The sequence below is a fragment of the Nannochloropsis gaditana genome, assembly GCF_000240725.1.
Source record: "Nannochloropsis gaditana CCMP526 unplaced genomic scaffold scaffold1652, whole genome shotgun sequence".
Lineage (NCBI taxonomy): Eukaryota > Eustigmatophyceae > Eustigmatales > Monodopsidaceae > Microchloropsis > Microchloropsis gaditana.
Window position 1 is genome coordinate 1 of NW_005802302.1, and position 671 is coordinate 671.

At 58.3% G+C, this 671-nt stretch overlaps 1 protein-coding gene across 1 annotated transcript; it reads left to right on the forward strand.

Annotated features, from left to right (window-relative positions):
- Positions 1–34: 34 nt before the first annotated feature.
- Positions 35–658, forward strand: NGA_0683200 (aldehyde reductase i; the record flags this gene model as incomplete). Its single annotated transcript, XM_005852272.1, has 1 exon — positions 35–658. A coding segment is annotated over one exon (624 nt), but the record flags the coding sequence as incomplete, so codon positions are not given.
- Positions 659–671: the final 13 nt, after the last annotated feature.

Here is a 671-nt window from a genome sequence, read left to right on the forward strand (position 1 = left end):
CATCAGCACGTCAAACGCGCTCCGCGATGCCGAGAAGGTTGCGGATGCGGTGAAGCACGCTGTGTCGAGCGGGGTCAAGTACGTGGACTGCTCATCGGATTCCCAGAACGAGAAGCAAATCGGCAACGCACTTTCGGCATTTGATCGGGCGTCCTTCTACGTGGGGTCCAAGCTGTCGTGCTGCGACGCCGCGCCCGAGGACGTGACCGAAGCGTGCAAGAGATCGATTACCGAGCTTGGCGTGTCTTACCTAGACAACTACATGATGCACTGGCCTGTGCAGTTGAAGAGCGATTCGAAACCAGTGTCATTGGATGGTGGGGACACAAATGAGCTTGTCCAGGACGGCGATATGGACTGCATCATGGCAACTTACGAGGCCATGGAGCGCCTTGTGGACCAGGGCCTTGTGCGCTCGCTTGGCGTGTCTAACATGGGCATACGAACTTTGAGCGAGCTGCTGTCTCGATGCCGCATCCGCCCAACGGTGCTCGAGGTCGAGATGCACCCGTACCTGGCTCAGCCAAAGCTGCTCGAGTTTTGTCGCGAGGAGAACATCCATGTGGTGGCTAATTCGCCGCCCGGCAAGATGAGGGACGGATATCCAGATGACTACTCGCTGCTCGATGATCCTGTCTTGCTCCGCATCGCCGAGGAAAGTGGCCGCTCGG